Consider the following 22,457-nt stretch of genomic DNA (forward strand, 5'->3'; position numbering starts at 1 on the left):
AAGTAATGCTCAAAATGTATTGGACAAACATTTGACAAGAAGGATGGCAACGCATACCACAGAATCAGTATGATCCAACAACAACATCAGAAAAAAACTTAAAGTAAGATCATTAAACACCCAATTAAAAAACATGAAAAACAAGAAAGGAAATTTAACATCAATTTACACATTTGTATGAGAAGTTTTGAAGAAGTGCTTATACCACATCAAAAGATATTCCTGAACATAACTTGTAAATTTGAAATCTTTCAGACTATAAGCCTTAAAAATGATGATAACTTCCTTCTACTATCCATCTTTATAAAAATAATATCCTGAATCAGTCCACTATAGAACTATATTAGCCTAGACCAACAAATTCATGTGTCCATCCACTGGGTCCCAAATTCCGGCAAACTTATAATTCTAAAGTATGTGCTTCATTTGTAAATTTCACATTCAAGGAGGTATTAACAAAAAAAAAAAAAAAAAAAAAAAAAAAAAAAAAAAAAAAAAAAAAAAAAAAAAAAAAAAAAGAGAGAGAGAGAGAGAGAGAGAGAGAGAGAGAAAAAAGAAGAGATCATACTGTTCTAACGGCCTGTAGTTACAGCAAAGATTCATTATAAAGAGGATAAATGAGTGAGCCATACCCGTATTCAAAAACTGTATGAAATGATAAGAAGTAGAGAGGTATAGAGAAGACAAACAATTCACCTACAATTGCCTATAAGACTGATAATAGAATGAATGTGAAAAACTACAGACCTACATTGTTAACAACTACTTATCATAAAATCTTCAAATATATGTTTCAAAATGGGCGTTTGAATCTAATAAAGTGAAATGAACGCTACTCTCTTCAGTAATATTTCACCTTATTGGATTTGTACAGAAGTTGACTGAATTGGGTAACCAAATTAATTTAAAAATATATTGCTCATTTTATAGCTTTCAGTCTAGCAAGTGCATGAGTCAGTTTCTCTCTCTCTCTCTCTCTCTCTCTCTCTCTCTCTCTCTATCATCTCTGAATGGACATGTTCAAGATAGTACCAAAATGTTGATGAAATTCTGAAAGGCAGTATTTGAGAAACTGGCAGATATTGATGATATTTAGCAACAATGATCAAAACATCATTATCATCTCAATTCAGAATCTGTCAGATGCAGAATTTTTATTAAAAATTTGTGTACTATCTTAACTTTCCACAAGGTAATGGGAAATCACAGTAACTGGTTACACACTGGTGCAAACATGATAAACATTATGCCTTTCCTCTTAATCTCACATTTCCAGTGTGAGAGGTATTTATGTAAATAAAACTTTCTTTTTTCTTTTTTTAGTCATCAGTCCATCAAATGACCATTTCCTATCTTATGCTAATCTTTTCATCTCTACATGATTATTACACCCAACATTTTCTGTAATATGTTTTGCACATTCTTGTCTTGATCTGCCAGTATTATTTTTCCTCTTTATTGTTCCTTCAGCACCAGCTTAAATATATCTGGCTGCCATAGCAAATGTTGCATTAACCTGTCCTCATCCTGGTAAGGATCTACAACAGACTTCTATCCTTATTTATTCTTTTTTATACTTCTTAATTTTGTGCCCATGTAATTTGCAACTTCCTTTGATACCATCACATTTCAAATGCTTCCAGTTTCTTCGAGCATTGGTATCTGCTCCCTTTGCATTTCTATTCATCTTTCAAAACTTTCTTTTACTTCCTTTATTTCTTCTTCAATATGCAAGTTGCATGGTATAATATCACTTTATATTCTACTAATTATCCCTGCACAATTCTATGAGTGAATTATGTTTCCTACATAACCATCTATACAGGGTGTTACAAAAAGGTACGGCCAAACTTTCAGGAAACTTTCCTCACACACAAAGAAAGAAAATATGTTATGTGGACATGTGTCTGGAAACGCTTACTTTTCATGTTAGAGCTCATTTTATTACTTCTCTTCAAATCACATTAATCATGGAATGGAAACACACAGCAACAGAACGTACCAGCGTGACTTCAAACACTTTGTTACAGGAAATGTTCAAAATGTCCTCCGTTAACAAGGATACATGCATCCACCATCCGTCACATGGAATCCCTGATGCGCTGATGCAGCCCTTGAGAATGGCGTATTGTATCACAGCCGTCCACAATATGAGCACAAAGAGTCTCTACATTTGGTACCGGTGTTGCGTAGACAAGAGCTTTCAAATGCCCCCATAAATGAAAGTGAAGAGGGTTGAGGTCAGGAGAGCGTGGAGGCCATGGAATTGGTCCGCCTCTACCAATCCATTGGTCACCGAATCTGTTGTTGAGAAGCATACGAACACTTCGACTGAAATGTGCAGGAGCTCCATTGTGCATGAACCACATGTTGTGTCGTACTTGTAAAGGCACATGTTCTAGCAGCACAGGTAGAGTATCCCGTATGAAATCATGATAACGTGCTCCATTGAGCGTAGGTGGAAGAAACTAAAATGAGCTCTAACAGGGAAATTAAGCATTTCTGGACACATGTCCACATAACATCTTTTCTTTCTTTGTGTGTGAGGAATGTTTCTTGAAAGTTTGGCCGTACCTTTTTTGTAACACCCTGTATACTCGCAGAATCGATGTGCAAAGTAGTACAGTACAATGCTATTCCATGAGCGCATAATTATTCTTTGTAATATTCTCTCTGGTGTGTGTTGAGAGGACTTCTAGGATTTTCTCCGTGCCGAATAGCCACATTGAATAATTGTAATTTTGCTAACGAGATTACTGGAAGAAAGAGATTGGAAATATATTGTATGCTAATCAAGAGAATATATACTGAGCATTTACATCAAAGGTCTGTAACGAATTTCAGTATACATGTATTCTCTAATTGGAAATTTGCACAGAGGTGTCGTTTCATTGGTAATCAGAAGGGAACTTCCGATGAACTGGAAACGAACCTGCAATTATTAGATCCAAGAGCTCCATTATTTCATTGGATAATTAAACTCTATCAAAGTAAATTTACCGCGTGATCTGAGGTTTCCCGACAGACTACGCAATGCAAGAAAACCAAGACATTTTATTTACACAGGATTGCAGATCACTTCGAATCATCGAGACTGCGGACAAGGAGAGTCATCATCCGATTCTGATTAAACAAGTAAAGCTTAATTATAACTTTCTTGAGCAACTGTGATGACTGTGATATGGCTGCTTATGAATGAGATCATTAATAAAATACTAATAACTAAATTTCCTCCTCACCAGCAACCAGTATAAACACAATATTAATTAAAATTATAATGGCAGTGGTCATAGGCTGCAATCCTAGCTTACACCATTAAACAATGGTGTAAGACAACTTTACACAAAGTTGTCTGTCTTCGCCTTCCCCTAATTACTCCCAGTTGTGTATTGTAGATACTGAAGTCATTTATTTATCACTATACTTTAGCCCCAATCTTTTACAGACTGTGAACATTTTTATTCATCCTCAAATTTCTGAAACCCTTTTGTCAGTTCATAAACGCTAGGAAAGTATCCTGATTTTTCTTCAGTCTATCCTCCATTACCAAGAGCAATGACACAATTGCTTTATAATACTGTTTCTCTTCTTGAAATCAAACTGATCCCCATAGAGTAAACCTTCAATTTTTCTTTCGATTTTTCGGTATATTATTCAGATCAGCAGTTAAAAAGCATGACTTGTCAAGCTAACCCTCCAGTAACTTTCATATTTATCTGCCTTTTCTGGTAATATGATGATAATGCTTTTCTAAAAATCTGATGGCAACTCACCCATATCATAGATGCTATTCTTTGGCATTGTCAACTGGAGGAGATATGCAATCTGTTGATTTAAAACGCATGCAGATAAAAATTCTATGTCAAAATCATAAATTTTGTTTACTGACTACCAGTTCTGGCTCATTACCACGGCATCATCAGATCAATTTAAAATCTTGTTCAGGGTGTAACACTCATTAGGCATCATCATGTTTTTTGGAACTAAGTTGCCCTAGTAACACAACAATATCCTAAAGTGAAAATCTCAGTTGGTTAAGTAAATTGACAATTTTAATCACTAATCAAATGATGTTATAGTGCCCATTTTGCCACACACATGTACAAATGATTGACAGAACTGATAGTTGCATTACCTGTGAGTGGATGTAAACAAGATATCATTTCCAACATTCATATCAGGAACAAGGAAAAGTGGGCTCCAGTTCTCGAGGGATTTCAGGCACTCAGACCTGGGAGGATAAATAACTTTCACAAAGAAAACCGAGGACAGATGTAACCGTGTAAGGGTCATCCACTAAAACACTGGGACAAGAAAGGCTGGAAGGTATATTTAGTGTGAAGGGCCAAAAGGTGGGGCCAGTGCAACAAAACATTGATCACAGTGAGGGGCGCCCCCACAAAAGGGGGGGGGGGGGGGGGAGGGTAGTGCAGAGTAGAAAACCATGGGTCAACCTTGCATATGGTGCGAGTATCCTGTATCAGACATGGGGGTAGCCCCCAAGAGTCAGCCCACAATTGAGCAAAAAGGGATTTGGCATAAAGCTGCAAATTCACTCCTAGAGTGGTCACGGAGAATGGGGACAGGTGGCAGCCCACCCAGCCAGATTATCGGCAAGTTCATTACCCGGGATACCCATGTGGCTGGGAACCCAAAGGAAATCAACCAAACAAGCAGCAGTGCCAAGATCTGTGAGAAGGTTGTGGATGGCAGATACTAAGGGGTGGCGAGACAAACACCAAGCCATAGCCTGAAGGCCATTCATTGAGTCCATACATAACAAATCTTGGGCGAAGGAGGATGCATATCCCATGCGATCAGTGGATTTAGAGCCACTGGTGTAAGGAACCATAGCATCCTGAAACTCCCATAAGAGTTGGCAGAACAAACAATGGAACACCACTGGAGTGATGAAGACCTTTGGGCATGGAAGGGATCCATCTGAATCTGGGGCTGAGGAAGTGGAGATAAGCAAGACAGAGTCCACCGTTAAACCAACCTGAGGGCAGGCAGTGGGCGGGCGACATCCCAAAGCCGCAAAAAGAATAGAAGAGGATAGTGATGGCAATGAAAACCAAATGTTGAGACTGCCGAACTGAAAGGGGAAGGATCCGAGCATCAACCAGAAGACTATTGGCAGGACTAGTGTGAAAGGCTAAATGGATACCACGGTGGTGAAGCGGGTCCAAGAGAAGCACTGTGGAAGGGGCAGTTGATCTATAAACCTGACAAACATTGTCCAGATGAGCCAGAAATAATGACCAATAATGGTGGAGAAGAGTCGAATAATCTGCGCCCCAAAAGATGTGGGCAAGGGAGTAAAGGACACTGAGTTTACGAAAACAGCCAACTTTCAGACAGTGGTTATGGGGCAACCAAGTAAGCTTACTGTCAAAAAGAAGACCCAAGAAATGGAACTGGGGGATAATGGTCAGGAGTTGGGTATTGAGGTAGAGTTCCGGATCAGGACTGTAGCACGACAACAGAAATGCACCACCCTCGACTTAAGGGGAGAGAATTGAAAACTGTGTGAGTGTGTCTGTTGTGGACTTCAAGGCAACAGTGAAATCCCGTCGAGTCGCAAGTGATTTTGTACCTGTGTCACTTCACGTTGCATGAGAAAGTCGCTCTTGTCGTCAGCAGGACAATAAACTTTTTGTAGACTTGGACATTAATGGCAAAGTGATACCATTCCAGCTCGATACCAGAGCTGCAGTTTCACTGATCAATCAAGACACGTACAAACAGCTGGGCACACCTCCGTTGCGTGCCGCAAATGTTAAGCTAACTACATATTCAGGTCACGGCCTCCCTGTGTTAGGACAGTGCAGCCTTCTTGCAACATACAAAGGACAAACAAAACTTGTGTCATTTTACGTACTTCGTTCTTCTGCTGCAATGAACTTGTTTGGTTTCGATTTACTTCAGTTGTTTAACTTGTCTATAGTAAATCAGGTCCTATCAGTGAACCAGACTGTGCCTTCAGCCAGTCCACAACAGTTGGCGACAAGGCCAATTCGCGTTCGTAACTATACTGCCCTGATTGGGACTCGAACCCGGGATCTCTTGCTTAAATGGCAGATGCTCTACCCTCTGAGCCACTTAGCAAGTGTGGTGTCTGGCGGTGACACCACAGTGTCCATGCAGAAGTGTGCTGTCTGGCACCCTGGAGATCTTGCTCCACAGAGGCCACCGACTGGAAGCTAGTCCAAATACAGAAATCATCCACATACAGAGCAAGGTGAGCAACGGTCTGGCAGAGGCCAAAAGTCCATTAACAGCAATGAGAAAAAGAAGGACACTTAATATGGAGCTCTGTGGAACGCCATTCTCCTAGGCTGTGGAGTGCTGAGAGCGGTGCCAACCCGAACTCTGAATAACCAGTGGGACAGGCACTGGCGAATAAAAATTGAAAGTGGGCCCTGAAAACTGCACTCATGGAGCATAAGTGGAATGTGATGACATCAAGCTGTGTCATAGGCTTTATGAAGAGCAAAGAAAACTGTGACAAGATGGTGGTGCATAGTAAAGGCCTGCCAAACTGCAGTTTCCAATCGAAGAAGAGAGTCGATCAGAGACCGCACCTCTTGAAAGCTGCAAGGAGATAAAAAGTCCTGATATTTGACGACCCAACAGAGCTGATGAGCCATCATCTGTTCACATAACTTGCAGGTGGCGTTGGTCAGACTGATTGGCTGGTAACTATCAAGGTACGATGGATCCTTGCCAGGCTTAAGGACAGAAACAACAATAATGTCTCTCCACAGAGAGCAGAGATCAGAAAATGCCTTGGAGCCAAATACAGTTAAATACCTGGAGGACATATTCTCATTGTGGAGGACTGAAGTGTTGAAACAATTGGTTATGGATGGAATCAGGGCCAGGGGCCAAATCGTGGGAAGAAGAGGGTTAGAAGTAGTTTCTATTCAGTAAAAGCTTCATCGAAGGATTCCACCTGACAGAGGGTAAAACATAAGTGGGAAGCTTCAGTCTGCTGTTTCCAGATGAGGTGTCCCACCAGGAGGGGGGCCCATCACTGGTGGGCACCGAAGATGGGGGACACTTCTCCAGCCGGGGAGGTGGAGCAGTACCTGGAGTGGAGGGCACTGGAACTGGAGGGAAGCATGAGAGGAGGGAGAGGGGGCAGAGGGGTAAGGAGGAGGAGGAAGGAGGCGGAAAGAACATAACAGAGGCAATGTTAGAGATCATCAACACAGGGCTAAGACTGCCATATTTCTGATGAGCCTCAGTGTAAGATAAATGATCCAAGTACTTTTACTCCTGTATTTTCTTTTCCTTCTTATAAATCAGGCAATCTGGTAGTGCAGACAGTGACGGTCAAGAAAATAAACACACATGGATGGCAGGAAACAGGGGCTCTCCTCACACAGTGGATGTCCACATTCACCACATATAGGGTCTGCCGTGCATCAGGAAGACGTGCTTGAAATGCAAACACCGCATGTCACACCGACAACACATAGCCTTGACCTTCTCCAGGAGGGTATCTCCCTCAAATGCCACGATAATGGTGCCAGTATTGACACAATTGTTCTCATGACCTTCCTGCACACACCAAACAAACTGAACACCCCTATGGAAAATGATTTCCTCAACCATATTCAAAGACTGGTGAGGACACTGAGACATCACGAAGATGGTCACAAGCACGAAGGGCTTGCAGACTGGGTGGCAGAAGAAGTTTTGAACAACAAGAACCCGGCCACATCTTACAGAGACACTCCACTTCACCAAACTTGTTTCCGATATTTTCCACAAATATAATGGCTTCTTGGTGGTGAAAGTGTCCCCATCAGTCCTAGTGCAGGTCAAGTACTGTGGAAAGTATTTCACCCCAAGCCGGCAAGTTTGGCCCTCCTCACAGTGTGTAGCCAGAGAAGGGAATGCTGCAGGGTCAAAGCAGCAGCATTAAATGATCCATTGCTAACTGAAGTGATGGCCATAAAAGAATGGCCAGTTTTTTGGAGCTTAATGTGTTCCATACACAAAGCATCGACCCTGATACCACCCACTCCAATCAAGGCCTCTCCCCATGAGCACCACCCAGTTACAGCAAGGGCCATCTGGCATGGCAGTCAATGCCAGGAGTACCGATGCTCCAGAATGACACTGCTCCAAGGCCATGCACAGGGAGGCAACAGCTCAGATATCAGAAATGTGATACCTACGTTGTCAGGGTGCTCAGCCAGATGGGTATATAACACTCCTATCACATGGACTGGCTGCACATGCTGGTGACCGTGAAGGCGGGCGGTAGGGGGGAAGGGGGGCTATGGCAGGGAGGGAAGAGGGGATGGGGGAGAGGAGAGAAATCCACTCCATAGATGCTAGGGAGGGAGTTCTTACCCAACTGGCTCATACTATGGGGGAGAGAAAATTTAGAAATGGCTATCAAAGCCCAAAGTGGGATCAAAAATGCCAAAAAGGAAAGGTGAGAGGGACAAGGCAAAGGGAACAAAAACCACAAGGAATACAAGAAACCCAGTGGATAGACATGTCATCATAAGTAAGAACACTAAGAGGGGGGAAGGAAGGGGCAGAGGGGAAGGAGTGAGGGCAGGGAGGGAGAGGCACAGAGAAGAAAATGGAACCCAGGATGGAAGAATGGGCCACAACAACTTGGGGGCCTGTGTACACCACTGTGCCATGCACGGACTCATACAAGAGCTGTAAGGGACAACCATACCACCCTGTGGAGGGGAGGGGGGGTGTCAAAAATAGTGGGGAAAAGATAACATCAAAATTGAAGGAAGAAAGGAGTATAGTAAGAGCATTGTTGAATAATTCCTCTCATCATTCTTTTAATGCTGATGTCTTGGTAACCATTAAGCATTTATTTATTTATTTTCATAAGCATTAATATTTTTTTATTTAATTACCCCTAACTGTATGCTTTATCTATCACAGGGCTCTTTGTTACTGTTAAGAAAGAATAAACAGTGGGAAACACACAATTTACAACCAATTTAGTGCCATGATTATTATACTGTTATTTTTGTAAGGAAGTATTAATTTCAATCTCTGTATGGGAATAATAATTATTACTACCAACAATTTACACTTTTAAATTTTCATTTCATTAAATGTACTTCACATATGAAAATTATACAGTCAATTGGAAAAATGAAACAGTTAAATGGGAGTAGCATCATTAACTATGCTCACAAGGTAGGTGTTTCAACTATAGGAGTTGTATTTGGGTGAAACTCATATTAGCCTCATTTCAAGTCGGCGAGGACAGTGGTGAAGATCCCCTGTTAAGGAAATGCCTTGTTTTCGAGCAATCAGGCCATGCATTCATGAGCCAAATGTCCATTTTTCAGGCAAATGGCACTGCTATTCCAAAACAAAAAGAAATTCTGCGATATACTGTACAGTATGTAATGAAAAAGATTGTTTAAACACAAACAGACACATTTATTTTTATTCTTTAACAGGCATACATACAAACATACGCACACACGCATACACACAAATGCACATAAGTACAAAGATTACATTCATTCACAATTAGTGTGAGATATAATATTTCTACAAATACAAATTTTCCATTTAAGAATTTCTGAATTTCAGTTTCTCGAAATGTAGCTTCACTGGTTTCACAATCCAAGAGTCAAGCAACAGTAAGGTGGTCTTTTAAATCTGGGATGAAAATATTTTTTAACCAAAAGCTGTTTTCCATGTTATTAGCAGCTTCACCAGTTGTTGGAGATTATAAGAATGTGTTACAGATGAAATGGATTTCACTACAGCAAGTGTGTGCTTTTCCCCTACATTCAATTAAGTTTGTCCACTTCCCATTTCATATTCAAATCATGAATGGTCTGAACTGAAAATACTGTATCCACTTTACCCTTCACCTGTGTAAGACATAAACCTTGTGTACAAGAGCTGCAGCAGACTCCATTACATCTTTTTCATCCTTCTTTTCTTTCATCGAAACAAATATGTTTCAAAAACAAATGAGATTTTCTCTCTTAAATCAGTCTAAAAGGGTTTTGAAGGCAAGACATTTACAATTGTGTTTTTTGGCAGAAATAATAGCCCAATTTCTTAAACTGAAATAATGGGCAATAAGACGACAACCCCTGTATTTCTTAAATTTTTCAAACATTTCCTTTTTTATTAAAGGATTAAAGAACACTGGTATACAGTGGTTTCTGTCAATTTGTTTCATTTAGCTCCATCTGATGATGATGGTTCATACTTGTTTGTAGAATAATCATCTTCATTCCCACTAATTACTGTAATTACTGCTGCGGCCCCAAAAACATATTCATTCACAAAGGTATAATTTAGATTCGGAGATATTTCTCCAAAGAACTTCTCGTTAATGAGCTTCAACAGTGTATTGACAAAAGAAAGGTCTTCAGTTTCATCATCTATCACATTATAATACACTGTTGACTGTACCACATAGTTTTGTAAAACATTCACAACATGAATTGGGTTGATGTGATGCATGTTAGCTGAAAAACAAAAGTTTATAAGCTCAATGTGAAAACTTTTAACTAGAAGAATAAATGTACTAACAGTACAACGGCAAATCCATCACTACTAAACTTTAAATATACATGAATATTTAATGACATGAAGCCAGAATGATCTACAATGTATAACTGCACACTAGTGCACCATAGGTAGTTCCCTTCACACAACAACAGTGGGGACTGCCTGAATGAATATATCACAAAAGTCCCATCTCACGATACCATACCGTACAGCACGCACTGCAGTAGTGTAGTTGTGCACAAAAAGGACATCTAGTTCACAAATTATATATCTTTATTATTCAAAAACTAGGCATTTCCTCAGTAAGGGGCTACTACCATTGCAATCTGAGACACACAACGAGCCCAGTATTTATGTTTCACACAAATTTGACTCAAACAGTTGAAACACTTACCTTGTCAGTTACAAAACTAAATATGAATCTTCGAAGAACTTATAATTTTCACATGTTTTACATTATCAACAACTGGGCTGGAAATCACAGTAATAGTGGAAATGATGATTATAGTTTATATCCTCTTTTGTAAAATTCATGTTTCTTGAAACTATTACTGTCAACAGTTTCTGAAGTGAAATATTATGACTGAAGAAACTCATAAAAGAAACAATGCAGCTGATACACAAAGATTCGCTGCTGGTACTTCAGTAACTGAAAATGTAAAACATGGAATTTTTTATAATACCTTCTGCTTTCCAGATCCTTTTGCAACTTATCTAACCTTGTTAAAGCATCTGTTTGTTGAATGTTAAATGCTATCTCTTGCTGAAGCATCTGCCTCTTCACATTGTCTATTTCTAGTCGTGCTTTGCTCAGTTCTTTGACAATGTCACCCTGAAAAAGAACATCCTTTTTTATTTTAGTATGTAACAAACAGAGGGGGAAAAACAAGAAATGGAGGGACATTTTTATGACTACCCACATATAACTAGGCAGAATAAATTTTATTTAATCTTTGCATTTATGCTTACATAATTTACTCAAGTGTCCACCAGTACCTAGTAAATGCATGAAGGACTTCTCTGAAGAAGCTAGTATGGTTAAGTTTGGTTTTCTTTCTTTTTTGTGTGTTCCATGTATCAAAATGACAAGTCATCACTATCAGGAACTTCTCAGTATGTTTGGAAATAGGATATATTTTCTCTGAGAAAACATGGCTACATGCTGGCCATTTACGTAAGTAGGTTTTTTGAAATCTTACTGTTTACATAAAAGGACATTTTGAAATCTTTATCTACATCAAAATAAGATGAATGCAGTCCAAAAATAAATATAGTGTAGATTCAGAAATTCATCTAGGAAGTAGGAGAAGTTGTCAAGTAGAAATGATAAGTTGAACCTTAATCTGTATATAATATGTAACAAACCACACAAAAATAAAGACCAAAGTATGTTCTGTAAACAGTAACAGTAATGGTAATTTAAATGATACAGTATTCTGCTTCACCGGCCGGTGTGGCCGAGCGGTTCTAGGCACTTCAGTCTGCAACCGCGCGATTGCTACGGTCGCAGGTTTGAATCCTATCTTGGGCATGGATGTGAGTGATGTCCTTAGATTAGTTAGGTTTAAGTATTTCTAAGATCTAGGGGACTGATGACCTCCTATGTTAAGTCCCATAGTGCTCAGAGCCATTTTTTGAAGTATTCTGCTTCATTAAACTGATAGTGTATGTGACAAAAACAGAAGCCCAAAGAATGATACAATGTGTAATGGCTACAATATGGTTGACTGAAACACGTCATATATGTACAACACATTCTTATGAGCAATATTCAAATACATCTTTTGGGAAACACTGCATATGAAAGTAGTTTGGGAAGAGATTCTTGCAGCACACTTAACAAATTAAATAGGGAGTATTTATCACCTACCTCAAAGCAAAGTAAAATTGTAGAAAATGTTTGACACAATATATGTTTTTTCTCTAAACAGAAATAACTATAGTGTCCATTAAAATCAAAACCTCACAATTAATTTTGTCAGTACAAGATTTTTTTATCCACAATGGCTTGTAAATCTCTTGAGGCAGACATTTAAAATATGAGATGTTACAAATATGAAAAGTAGCCCAACACACAATGAAAACAAGGTAATTTCTTGTCTCATTACAATCTACATCCATGAAACAACTTTGGACGAAATCAATCTTGTTACTCCAATTTTTTAAGGAAAGTAATCATGAATTGATGGAAGGAAGGAAGATTTTCCAAGTCTCCTGTTTTTCCACTTCTTTTATGAAGTTCAAAAATGTGTTTTTTAATGTGATTACTTGTAAGGATAGCTGCAGATCTTTCTGCTTCAGTAACTATAAAGTAGAGTTATTCCTTTCCCAGTCACTGTTAAAGGATAACATAGATGACTAAGCACAAACAACTGACACTCACATACTACAAACCTGCTGAAAAGCAGGCAGGATATGTAAATTACCTTAATTTTCTTGCAAACCCTTAAGGGTCAAAATCAAGTTTCACTCGGTGGTTTCTGACTTTCATAAGTGCAGCAGTAATTGATATTAGCCTACAGTCACACTCAGCAAATTCTTGACTGCATAACAGTTTCAGACAGTTTCAATTTGCTAGCAAATGTTCCAGAGCTGTATTTGTCTAGTAAATAGCGCGTGCGCGCGCGCGCGCACACACACACACACACACACACACACACACACACACACACACACACACACACACACATGGGAAGTTTTCTAGACATGTTTTCAAAAAGTTACTTGTAAAATGGTTCTTTTATAGAGTGTTATAGTTGGTAAGAACACACTGACACTTTTTGGTTTAACTATTGTGGAGGAAAGACTAAGTGACATCAAAACAATAGTAGTGTCAACAGTTACATACATTAATAGAACTTTAAGAAAAGAAGCAAAAATTTTTTAAACAAATGCAAGAAGAAAGTTAGCGGTAATTATATGTGCAACTAACAACAAATATTTAGTCATGGGGACAAAAACGCAAAGGAGCTATGTCTCGAATTCAAATACATTGTAGGAGAGACGCCAGATAAATCATGTGAGATAGAAGGAAGTAAAGAATGGGAAGATGATTTAGATTTCACAGACTGCACTAGAAAATAAAAATAAAAGAGAGGTACTACAAAAAATTAATAGGTTCACTGATGGATAAAAGCTGAACATAACATGTTCCACACATCTGTACATCTGTGTGGTGTATATACAACATGTGATGACATCCCTAATAAAAGTTTCCCACAATCATAGTAAATACGTGCACAACTATCAAAAATGTGAAGTCTAGATGTAAAATAGAAAAGTGCAGTCCTTACATGGATTTTGTACCTGAACAACAGACATAACAATATAATACATTAGTGTAACCATTTAATTGGAAACACACACTTTTAGATGTTGACCATACCATGTGTGTTGCCAATTGCATATTTATGCTAACATATTTTATGTATGCTGGTGCAGTGATAAAACCCACAAAAGGGTTACACTTCTTCCATGTTACATATGGACTTCACGTAATTGATAATTCTCCTTATATATACTATGATTGTGACAAACTCTTATTAGGGACGTCATAACATGTTCTGTTTTCCCCTTATAAATGTGTGGTTCATAACATACTATAACCATAAAAAAAAATTATTGTGATGTAGTCTGATGAATTCCAAGAGGGTGACATTAGCCAACTGTAAAATAATGAAATAAAGTGTTCATTTCAAAATGAAATGACAGTCTAGGCAGGAAAATCACATCCTTAAACTAGTTTTTCAGTTGAATCATCAGAACACTCCACATTGATTAGGGACATAAAATCAGTCAAAATAATTCAGTCAGTCATTGGTCACTGACATGAGTGGTTTAGTCTCCTGAAACTGTTTTAAAATAGGGCACTGTCTTGCAGATCCCAGTTCCGATTATTACATGCATGCGAAAACAACATATATGGAAACCACTAGACCTATGGCAAGTGTTCTTCCACTGAGCAGGAAGGGTGGTGATGTCTGCCAACATGGAAATAGCAACACTGCTTAAATGCAGATTGCAGGCACCACTTATTTCCTGCTTCATTACTAACTACTTGCAGGCCTTTCCCCTTCCTTCCCCAGGCTTTAAAGCTCATGTCAGTACCAATAGTGGCTGCTGGTAAAGATATATTGAGTTTTACATTTCCATTAATTACTGAACACAAGTGGTTCCTCTTCTACCAACAGTTTATTTAATATTACAGGGACAATGGATTACTGTATACATGTCAAATCCTTTCCAATTTCCAGGGAAGGTTCTAAGACAGAGCTGCAATACTGCAGAGCTATATTTCTGATGTTTATCAGCTGTAGAATTATGGAACAACTTAGGTATGCATATTATGACTTTCTGGAATACCATAAAAACGGCTTAGAAACCAGAGTGGTTTCTGTTAGTTGTTATCCACTCTGCATATCTTATCAGATTGCTTCTGGGTTCTTTTCACTTCTGTAAAGCCTTGAAACAAATCCATACAAACACACAGCAAGTAAAATATATGCTTAGAAAATATCAGACCAGACACGGAAATTGAATGAGGGCTTCCTAGCAAACAGAATTCAACTGTTCATCCTCATCAGGAAGAGGTCATTACAAGCAGAAGTGTCATCTAGCATACCTCAAAAAGGCGTGACAAGATACTTGTTATTCATGGTGAATAAGAATAAGATACACGATAATGTTGCTAGACTTCCGAGACAGTGAATGAACAATGCTGCTCTGAGTCATACGTACATACATTTTATTTGTCCGTTAGGTCATGGTCATTCATCACCTGTACATATCATATGGGATATGTCAACATGATGAAATGCTGGCGGGTGATATATATATATGATGCCTATCTACAGCAGTTATAAAAACTAGGTGGTACAATTTTTGAATTACATTTTTAAATGAATCTGATTTTCATCAGTAATAGCCATGGTCCAAGGTTTATTTCTGTGTCTAACATTTCATCTCCTAATACTGGAGGCTAAAATGACTCAGATAGCATTTTCAAATTCGAACAAGTTCAGTAGAATTTGAATTACATAATACAGATGCCTTTAATTAACATTAACATTAGAGGAATACACAATTAACCAAATACAGATTATGAAGGTAATAGAGTTTAACATGCAAGACACTCTTAAACATCATACTGTTACAGTATGGTATCAAACTTCTACAGTTGATACAAACATTATGCCAGCAGTAGAAGTTTTAGGATGTCACTGAGGGGCACAACAAAAATACTCACAAAGTTAGGTTTCGGTCAACAAAGCCTTTGTCTTTCTGCGACTCAGTATCTCCACTATATAGTGAGTACAACTATCATTTCCATAATGTTGTTACATTCCATCCTGGATTTTGCACTGTTTGATTAATTGTCCTATGTAAGTTTGATTGGGTGTAACCTATTTCATTGGATATATAGTAGTTTCTGACTTTCAAAAACGTCAGTGGTCCATTTACACAGATGTAGAATCCACTGTGAGCAGTATCACACATCCTATACTGCAATAGATTTTTCTGCTAGAGTTTTGTGATTAACCATGTTAAAACCCTTTGTCAGATCAAGGAAAAGGCCAATATTTGGCTGTTTATTGTCTACTAAATTTGTCAGTCTTGCAAAAATTCAACCAAATCATCCAATGTTGTTTTATTTTTATACAGTCCAAACTGGGCTGGTGAAATAAACTTTTTTTTTTACAAGAAATATTCTAGGGTAGTAACTACAGCATATTCAAACACTCCACAGTGCTAAAAAACAGAGATGACTGCTACACGTATGTAGCTGGTAACCTTATTTCTTTTTGGCATTTATCTGGTAATAAAAATGCAACCAGTCACTTTTTGACAATTTATTCAACCATGAACAAACACTCCTGGAAATGGAAAAAAGAACACATTGACACCGGTGTGTTAGACCCACCATACTTGCTCCGGACACTGCGAGAGGGCTGTACAAGCAATGATCACACGCACGGCACAGCGGACACACCAGGAACCGCGGTGTTGGCCGTCGAATGGCGCTAGCTGCGCAGCATTTGTGCACCGCCGCCATCAGTGTCAGCCAGTTTGCCGTGGCATACGGAGCTCCATCACAGTCTTTAACACTGGTAGCATGCCGCGACAGCGTGGACGTGAACCGTATGTGCAGTTGACGGACTTTGAGCGAGGGCGTATAGTGGGCATGCGGGAGGCCGGGTGGACGTACCGCCGAATTGCTCAACACGTGGGGCGTGGGGTCTCCACAGTACATCGATGTTGTCGCCAGTGGTCGGCGGAAGGTGCACGTGCCCGTCGACCTGGGACTGGACCGCAGCGACGCACAGATGCACGCCAAGACTGTAGGATCCTACGCAGTGCCATAGGGGACCGCACCGCCACTTCCCAGCAAATTAGGGACACTGTTGCTCCTGGGGTATCGGCGAGGACCATCCGCAACCGTCTCCATGAAGCTGGGCTACGGTCCCGCACACCGTTAGGCCGTCTTCCGCTCACGCCCCAACATCGTGCAGCCTGCCTCCAGTGGTGTCGCGACAGGCGTGAATGGAGGGACGAATGGAGACGTGTCGTCTTCAGCGATGAGAGTCGCTTCTACCTTGGTGCCAATGATGGTCGTATGCGTGTTTGGCGCCGTGCAGGTGAGCGCCACAATCAGGACTGCATATGACCGAGGCACACAGGGCCAACACCCGGCATCATGGTGTGGGGAGCGATCTCCTACACTGGCCGTACACCACTGGTGATCGTCGAGGGGACACTGAATAGTGCACGGTACATCCAAACCGTCATCGAACCCATCGTTCTGCCATTCCTAGACCGGCAAGGGAACTTGCTGTTCCAACAGGACAATGCATGTCCGCATGTATCCCGTGCCACCCAACGTGCTCTAGAAGGTTTAGGTCAACTACCCTGGCCAGCAAGATCTCCAGATTTGTCCCCCATTGAGCATGTTTGGGACTGGATGAAGCGTCGTCTCACGCGGTCTGCACGTCCAGCACGAACGCTGGTCCAACTGAGGCGCCAGGTGGAAATGGCATGGCAAGCCGTTCCACAGGACTACATCCAGCATCTCTACGATCGTCTCCATGGGAGAATAGCAGCCTGCGTTGCTGCGAAAGGTGGATATACACTGTACTAGTGCCGACATTGTGCATGCTCTGTTGCCTGTGTCTATGTGCCTGTGGTTCTGTCAGTGTGATCATGTGATGTATCTGACCCCAGGAATGTGTCAATAAAGTTTCCCCTTCCTGGGACAATCTGTAGTCCTTTCCCAACAATGTGTAGCACAGAAAGACTGTCATTGATATCATCAACAGAGTGTTCATAATGAGTAACATGTGATGCAAAACTGGACTTATTTAAGTTTTTGAGTCGATGGGCATCCACATGTTCTTTGTAGTGGGTTGCAAAATTTCTCCCTGTTTGGCCTATGTAGAAGGAAGAACAGGAGCATGTGAGTTTGTACATGCCAGAATTTGTATGCCAAACAGGAGCATGTGAGCTTGTACATGCCAGAATTTGTATGCCAATCTCCAGTGGATTTATTATTGCAAACAATTTTATTTTGTAGTTTATTGTCAGTGTGGAAGGATACTTCTATGTTGTGTGGTCTGAAAAGGTTGGCAGCTTTATATTCCTTTGCCAAGTAATGAAAGAAAGACAAATTTTGGCATTTCTTTCTTAGTTTGTAATGGTGACAGTGGTTGCTTGACTTTACTTCAGATTTTTTCAACTAGGGTGTTTATCAAAGAGGCATTATAATCATTATTTTCGGCTATAGATTTAAGTATGTTCATTTCTTTACATGCATCTTCTTCACTGATAGGAGTGCGGTGCATACCTCTTACAGATGACCTGAAGAAAGCAGTTTTATGTTGGTTTGGGTGGCATGAGGTATTGTTAATGGTAACATCACTGGTAGTGGGTTTTCTGTGTAATTGGAAGGTATGCTTCTTATTGTGATGGAGATATTCATGTCAAGAAAGTTAATTCCTTCAGTGCTCTGGTGTTCAATTGTGAATTTAGTGTTTGGGTGCATTTTATTCATTTCATCTGCTAGATTATTTAGTTCTTCTTGTGGACCATTGAAAAGTATTATTGTATCTTATTATACAGAATTTTGTCTGTAAATTGTGGGTGTGTTAAGAAGAAGTCTTGTTCCAGATTATGAACAAATATGTCAGCAAGCAAGCCTGCAAGGCTGCTACCCATTTCCAGACCACTGTTTTGGGGACCATTGTTTTGCATGCAAAATTTGCCACTGAATGAAATACAGTTATGTGAGAGGACTAATACAAGCAATGTCATGAGTTCATAAATTTCTGCATTGCTCAGCTTTTGGTATTTGATTAGATTCTTCCACAATGGATATACTGAAATTACTTATTTCTTTTATCTTTTTGTAAAGATGTACTATTTTCACGGATTTTAATGACTGCATATATACCTACAACAAGGTAGTGACAGTACTCAACAGAGGTTCCCTAATGAGTTGGGGTATTTACAAAGTAAAAAACAAGGAATTGTATAAGGGTGAAGAGATATTAATTTCTTAATCTTGGTTTGCATAATTTTCTAAATTTAATTCAATGTTGTTGAAGGTAAAAATAAGACACTGCAAGTCTTCACTTTCAATTTTCCATATGAGATCATTTACAATTTCTGAAAAGTATTTGCTAAACTCACTGGCAGTACCGTACCCACTGTCAGTCTTTCTACTATCAGAATTCACAGAGATCGTTCCTTAACATTTACCTTTCTTCCCATAATGTTGTTCACAGCAGTCCACATAGTTTCATATCTAGAGGAAGAGCTTCAAATTAACAAGTCATACCTCAAAAACAAGTAGGCCCCACTGCTTTGATGTGTTGTAAATGGGACGATGCTAGAGTAGTTAAAAATATCAACCATTCCATATTGTAGTCTATGATAAGCTTAAACAAAACATTCATGTCAAATACTCTTAAAGTTTTTAATGGTTAAAGAGTAGCTCTCGAGCCAATAACATCAGTACCTACAACAAAATAAAATTCCCACGTTGATTCGTTATAGTGATCATAATATGGTGTCATCAATTTATGTGACAAGTCTGTTGAAGCAGAACAGTTTTAAATTTGTTCAATAATAACCACTTGGCTGCTCTTGTAAATAATTTATTTAACAACTGGTTTTGTAGCCTAGCAGCTACATCACCAGGTCTGATATGTTAAATCGTATGATGATGTGGCTTCTAGGCTATGAAATTGTTCATGAAATAAATTATTTACAAAAACAGCCAAGTATTATTATTCAACACATATATTTATGGATGCTGTTGTCCCTCACACATGATAATGGGTAATTTTAAATTTGTCTTCTTAAGATCTACACTGAATAAACATTTCTCAACTAATCTTTGGATCACTGCACTGCTCCTAAGGATGTTATGTCAATAATTATGATACACACTTATCTCTATATTTCAAAAGTAAATTTCTCAACTAATCTTTGGATCACTGCATTGCTCCTAAGGATGTTATGTCAATAATTATGATATAAATTTATCTCTATACTTGAAAAGTAAAAGTCACTGTTTACCTGTGGTAGCAAGCACATCATATACCAGTACCATATACCATAATACTCCCCCATCCTTCTCACTGAAACGTGAAGTAAAAAGCTTTGAGGTATTTAGCAAGGCATGGGATGTATAATGAAAAGATAAATTAGACACCTTAGGAGAGGGAATGTTCACTTCTATCAACAAAAATATTGTGACTACTGAGATTGAAACTGAGTCTGGCTGTGAAGTTATCTGGACACAAGTAGCAGGCCTAGTTGGACTCAAGTTAGTTATCAGATGTTTCTGTCATAAAAGTTTGAGAATCATTCCAGGGAAGTCTATTCTCAGTAGCACGGAAATATCCCAATCATGCAACATTAGTTAGAGGTGACTTTAACCTAACAAATATAGACTGGGACATCTCTGGATTTATTGCAGCTAATATAAGCAGACAGCCCTATGAAATAATTTTGAACACATTTTCAGGAAACTGTCTTGAGCAGCTAGTTTCACAGCCCACACGTAACCAAAATATTTTAGACCTTGCAGCAACAAATGCGCCTGACTTATCAACAGGGCCAGTGTAGAAACAGGGATATCTTATCCTGATATTATCATAGTGACAAACAGCAATTCTAAAGCAACCATCTTTGAGAGGGGAGGGGGGGGGGGGGGGGGGGGAATCTGCCAACCTATTGTGTACTGCAGGTTCATCAGAGCCCTTTGACCTAGGTTTTGATAATTACAGTTTTATCTTCTTCAGGAGGAAATTGCTATGCTACTGATGTTAAAATCTTCTTCTGAACAAGATAATTTTATAAACCTACATCAAGGGTTCCAATAAATCTGCATTACACAAATAGTTGGCTGAATTTTTCATCTTTCAAAGACTAAAGTTGATAAATCAGTCAAGATGATTAGAAGAGTAACTGTGCTAGAAAAAGCATTTCAGCAATGGAGGGACATCAATTAGTTCCAATACAATGGACATAGAGGAACTATGGAAAAGTTTAAACTGATTGTAAATCATGCCATGGATAAGTATGTGCTGAGTAAATGGATAAAGGACCAAAAAGATCCACTGTGATTTAATAATAATATTCAGAAAATGCTAAGGAAGCAGAGATTCTTGCAGTCTCGGTTCACAAAAAAAAAAAACACACACACACACATAAGTCAACAGTTAAAAGATAGTAGAATTTTTTGTGTATTTAAGAAGATCGAAGAGCGAAGCATGTAACAACTTCCAGTATCATGCCTTAGCACAGTTCTTAATGAAAACCTCAACAAATTCTGATCCTGCATAAAATCACTATGCTGGTTGAAGGCTTCTATTCACTCACTCATCGATCAAAATAGTGTGGCAATAGAAAGCAACAAAAGGAACACTGAATTTTCAAATCACGCCGGCTGGAGTGTCCGAGCAGGTCTAGGCGCTACAGTCTGGAACCGCGCAACCGCTACGGTCGCAGGTTCGAATCCTGCCTCGGGCATGGATGTGTGTGATGTCCTCAGGTTAGTTAGGTTTAAGTAGTTCTATGTTCTAGGGGACTGATGACCTCAGAAGTTAAGTCCCATAGTGCTCAGAGCCATTTTTTTTTTTTAAATCACATGTTTAAGAACTCATTCACAAAGGCAGATCATACAAACATACTGTCATTTGACCATCACACACAATCCTGTATGGAGGACATAGTAATAGGTAACACTGGCATACAGAAGCAACTGAAAGAATTTAAAACAAATTAGTTGTCACATGTGGATGAAATCTCAATTTGGGTTTACAGAGAGTACTCTACGGCATTGGCCCCTTACCTAGCTTTATCACAAATCTCTCTCCCAGTGAAAAGTGCCATCTGGCTGAAATAATGTGCAGGTGACTCCTGTAGATAAAAGGAGTTAAAGAACACACCTGCATAATTGCAGACCAATACTTAAACAATATTCTGCTTCAGAATTCTCAAACCTATCCCAAGTTTGAATACAATAAATTTCCTTGTGACAAAAAAGTTTCTGTCAACAAATCAGCATGCATGCAGGAAGCACTGCTCATGTGAAATGCAGCCTGCCCTTTCCTCACATGATACCCTGCAAATCACAGATGGATGGCAACAGCTAGATTCCATATACCTAAGATTTCTTGAAAGCCTCTGACATAGTGCCCCACTGCACACTGTTAATGAAGGTCTGAGCATACGGAATAGGTTACCAGATATGCGAGTGGCTCGATGACTTCTCAACTAATACAACCCAGTACACTGTATTTGGTAACAAGTGTTCAACAGAGACAAGGGTATTGTCAGGAGTGCCCCAGGGAAGTGAGAGAGAACTGGTCTTATTCTCTACATACATAAATGACTGATGGACAGGATGAGATGCAATTTAT

The 22,457-nt window shown here is 39.3% G+C and overlaps 1 protein-coding gene across 1 annotated transcript in view; it reads right to left on the bottom strand.

Annotated features, from left to right (window-relative positions):
* LOC126470529 (liprin-alpha-1) overlaps window positions 1-22,457 on the bottom strand; it is a 1,209,312-nt gene that overhangs the window by 123,762 nt on the left and 1,063,093 nt on the right. The window contains exon 14 of the mRNA XM_050098447.1: window positions 11,217-11,365. Within this exon, the coding sequence (XP_049954404.1) occupies window positions 11,217-11,365 (149 nt within the window). The remainder of the gene's footprint in view (window positions 1-11,216; window positions 11,366-22,457) is intronic.

Source organism: Schistocerca serialis, chromosome 3 (genome assembly GCF_023864345.2).
Source record: "Schistocerca serialis cubense isolate TAMUIC-IGC-003099 chromosome 3, iqSchSeri2.2, whole genome shotgun sequence".
In the NCBI taxonomy this organism is placed as follows: domain Eukaryota; kingdom Metazoa; phylum Arthropoda; class Insecta; order Orthoptera; family Acrididae; genus Schistocerca; species Schistocerca serialis.